This window comes from Mandrillus leucophaeus, unplaced genomic scaffold (assembly GCF_000951045.1).
Source record: "Mandrillus leucophaeus isolate KB7577 unplaced genomic scaffold, Mleu.le_1.0 Scaffold1189, whole genome shotgun sequence".
NCBI classification, from domain to species: domain Eukaryota; kingdom Metazoa; phylum Chordata; class Mammalia; order Primates; family Cercopithecidae; genus Mandrillus; species Mandrillus leucophaeus.
Genome location: NW_012100198.1, coordinates 344,387 through 348,324, shown reverse-complemented (window position 1 = coordinate 348,324; position 3,938 = coordinate 344,387). Strand labels below are relative to the sequence as shown.

At 39.0% G+C, this 3,938-nt stretch overlaps 1 protein-coding gene across 1 annotated transcript in view; it reads right to left on the bottom strand.

Moving 5' to 3' along the window:
* The window catches only part of FNDC7 (fibronectin type III domain containing 7), a 37,474-nt gene extending 34,214 nt beyond the window's left edge, over positions 1–3,260 (bottom strand). The window contains exons 1-2 of the mRNA XM_011965958.1: positions 3,198–3,260; positions 2,655–2,673 (exon numbers count right to left, since the gene is read on the bottom strand). Of these exons, the coding sequence (XP_011821348.1) occupies positions 2,655–2,673; positions 3,198–3,260 (82 nt within the window). The remainder of the gene's footprint in view (positions 1–2,654; positions 2,674–3,197) is intronic.
* Positions 3,261–3,938: the final 678 nt, after the last annotated feature.

The following is a 3,938-nucleotide window of genomic DNA, read 5'->3' as shown; positions in this document are numbered from 1 at the left end:
CTTCTTTCCTCTAATTTTCTGGTATCTCTCAACATCTTCTGTTTCCTCTGTCCCCACAATTAATCTTATCTCCTATGTTACCAGTTCTGTTCATTGGAAAGAACTAACTTCCTGGGAAAATGACAACCAAACTAGCCACAGACACAGGAGGCCGGATCATGCATTCACGGAGTGGTTTGAAAGGCATCTAAAAGGCTAGCATGACACAGACCCTCTCCCCACAGGCCTGTCACAGGGCCCGAGGGCTTCACAAAACTGGTCTCATGGAATTGATCTAGGAGAGGCACATTTGCTTGGAAGTCATAATGCAGGAAGCCAGTATCACAGAATGAAACTCAGGGTTGTGTAGTAGGAAAATAGCAAAGGGTTTGGATTCAGGAGCTCTGGGTTTGAGCCCTGGCCCTGCTATTTACTTTCGTGTGTGAAGGCATGCAAGTCATTGTACCTCTTCTAGACTTGTTACCTTCCTTGACAAATATGGATTATTAATACCTACATATTAGGATTTACTTTGAAATTTAAAATACCTGCATTTTAGGATTGTTGTAAAGATTAAGTGAAATAGTGTGTGTTAGGGCACTTGGAAAGTGTGTGTGTGTATGTTTGTGTATGAGCCAAGACAAGTAAATTTTGATGGGTTTGGAAAAGCCAGACCATATGGCACTGCCATGGAGAGGTCCTGTGAAAATGGGATTCTGAGGAGTGTGGGGCAAACACAGGCTGGAGAGACAGATTGTCTGTTTTACACCTGGTTTTAGGGTAGGCTCTGACCAGCATCAACAATGAAAGAAGATCAACCCCTATGTAGTATGTTGCCCTTTAATAGATGAGAAACTTGAGTGTAAAGTCCATAAAGTAGCAGCAGTTCCTTACTCTTCCTTAATTCTATGGTTAGCCCACTGACTGGACTGATGAAAGAGAAAACTTTATTCCCTAGATGTACAACCAACCACTCTGATCAGTCAAAAATGAAACCCCTTGGTTCTCAGCGTCTGTGCATTCCACCAGCTCAAAGAGATCTAAATTAGCCCATGAGGCCCCAGTGACCAGACACAGATACACAGCAATACCAGAGCCCAAAGAGAATCAAAATACATACACAAAAAATAAAACCTTCTATACAGTGTAGCTAATACACATTCCATCTATTGAAAAGTCAGGACTCAATTAGCAATTGAGTCAATTAGCAGCAGCATCACCAGCTTAGCCTGACCCACCATTTCTCTAGAATAAGGCAGATGCTGTGAGGACCAAAAAGCGTCCTGTTCTGAGGGCTTGATGTGTCCTGGGTGTGCTGGGACCTTGTAAGAGACGGCAGAGTTAGATTTAGTCCACCCAAAGGCCACTTATTTAAAAAGCCACTTTGTGTATAGCCAAACAGTCTTTCCTATAGTTTCCTGGCTAATCCTAAAGATCTCTCAAGAATAAGACAAGTAAATAAGAATAAAGCAAGAAATAATAATTTTTTAAAGAGATGGGGTGTTGCTATGTTGCCCAGGCTGGTCTTGAAATCCTGGGTTCAAGCAATCAATCCTCCCATCTTGGCTTCCCAAAGTGCTGAGATTATAGGTGTGAGCCTTGGTACCTGGCCAGGAAATAGAAATTTTTAAAAACTTACTGTATATGTATGAATTTTATGAAATTTCATGGCTCAGACATACATCTATATCAAATTTTTTAACTGTCTTGATTTCACTTCTTTTTCTGTGGTGTAGACAAAATAATAAATGCAAATTTTTCTAATTTATGTCAAATCACTATGAGAATTTATTGGTGATATGGTTGATATTATGTGGTTCCTAGAGATAAGCTAAATCCTCCTAAAAATAAATTTCCATTCTAGGTATTTAGATTTCTAGCACAAATGAGCTAGGAGGGGCCTCTAGATAAATTATTTTTGCCTTCAGTTATCTACTTAAGAAAGATGGAGATCAAATATTTTTTTTTAATTTTTATTTTTTTATTTTATATAATTTTTTTTATTATACTTTAAGTTCTAGGGTACATATGCATAACGTGCAGGTTTGTTACATATGTATACTTGTGCCATGTTGCTGTGCTGCACCCATCAACTCGTCATTTACATCAGGTATAACTCCCAGTATAATCCCTCCTCCCTCCCCCCGGAGATCAAATATTTTTAAAAGAGGGCCCCCTTTCAGTCCTGAGTGACTGTTGTCTCTATTTTAAATATGTAATATTAGAAGTATAAAATCCTTTTTAAAGCAGGGAATATTGCCAATTTAATCAAAGATAGCATTTCTCATTTTTCCTCTAATTCCCCGGAACAAAAACAAGAACATTTATATAAATTAGACTCTGTACAATATCTTAGCTAGAATGATGAGCATTGTAATATTTCACACATGGCTAACCGTATATGAGAAAATGCATGCCTACATGACTGTATACATTACAGTACTCAGCAAGAACACTTTCTGAAGATTTGTCTTTCAAGTTCAATCCATTTATTTGTCTTACCAATTATCAACTCCCCAGGACCCAGTATAGTGCTTAGCACCCAGTGTGAGTGCTCAGAAAATACTGAATTTTTTTTCCCATAGAGCCTTTAGATTTCAGGGTAGCCCATAAATTAGCAATGGAAATTAAAATCAAATACAAAGAGGAAGAACTTTCATGTCAGAAAATTGTACCTGATTTTGCTGAAGCAACCTGAAAAGGAAAGTTTAGAAAATTAGAACCATACAGAAAAACACCACTTGAACAAATGTAAAACAGGAGTAAAAGCGGTAATAAGTTAATCACAACATTTTTATACCTAATGTGAGCAGTCTTTCGATCCATACAAGTATTTCTCCACACAAATCGTTTCCCAGCACCCCAATCTACTGCAAAGCAACTCTAAATGGAATTTAGAGGCTGGAGGCAGATCCCGTTACTATTTCATTTCTTTGCCCTTTGAATCTGCCTATTGAACTAAGTCAGTAGCTGCTGACAGATTTTTCAGAAATCTTTGTTCTTAAAATATAATGATAATCTTGTTTTCTTTCTCTAGTATATGGCATTAAATTTCAAACACGCAAACATATACAACCTGGGTACGAACTTTTGAAAAGTATTTCGATTTCTATCTCCCCATTCCCCAACTCCTCAAAAAAAAAAAAAAAAAAAGAGAGAAAAATAATGTCTTTCTTTTTCCCCTAAATAGTTGAGGGCAGTTGGAATGATGAACTCACCATTTTCAGACAGATAAGAAGGAATCCAATCAAAGTCAAACATGTCTCCCGTCCACCAGCCATCCTGTTGGACATAGTACTCACATGGCACAAAACAAAGCAATCAGGGTCCTCTTTGGCCCCCAGGAGTACAACACCGTTGGTCGCTGGGATGTGGGGCTGTGATGCTGGGAAGAGACCCTAGGAAGTAGCTCCTCCCCTTCAGTGTGGAGCTGACCTGTAACTAGGGACACTTGGAGACTGGCAGGGACAGGTATTGCAAAAACTGAGAAGAAGAGAGTTGGAGAAAGCCACGCCAAGCAGGCCAAAAAGCTACTGTAACCTTGGTTTCAAAGTAACCTTCTTTTTAAAACAATTTCTGTCTAAATAAAAACGTTAGAAAGCTGCACGGAAAATTGTTGATGTGGTAGAGTAATTATTTTAGACTCGGGGATGCTGGCCAGTTTTATTTTTCTTTTTCACCTTTATTTGTTGTTGTTCTTTTACTTCAAAGTGAGTGATTAGTCCTACTCTCAGGAAGAATTTGCTATCAAACTTCAACATGGAATACGAAAGGGCAGGAGCGTGTGTCTGTACTGAGAAAGAAAGTGAGAGGTCCCTGGTGAGCACGTTACATTTACCCATCTCCCATACCACCCTGCAGTTCCAGTACCTTTTTTTTCTCTTTCATTTTTTCAGAGACAGGGTCCTGCTATTTTGCCAAGCAGCCTCCAACTCGTGGGCTCAAGCAATCCTCCCACC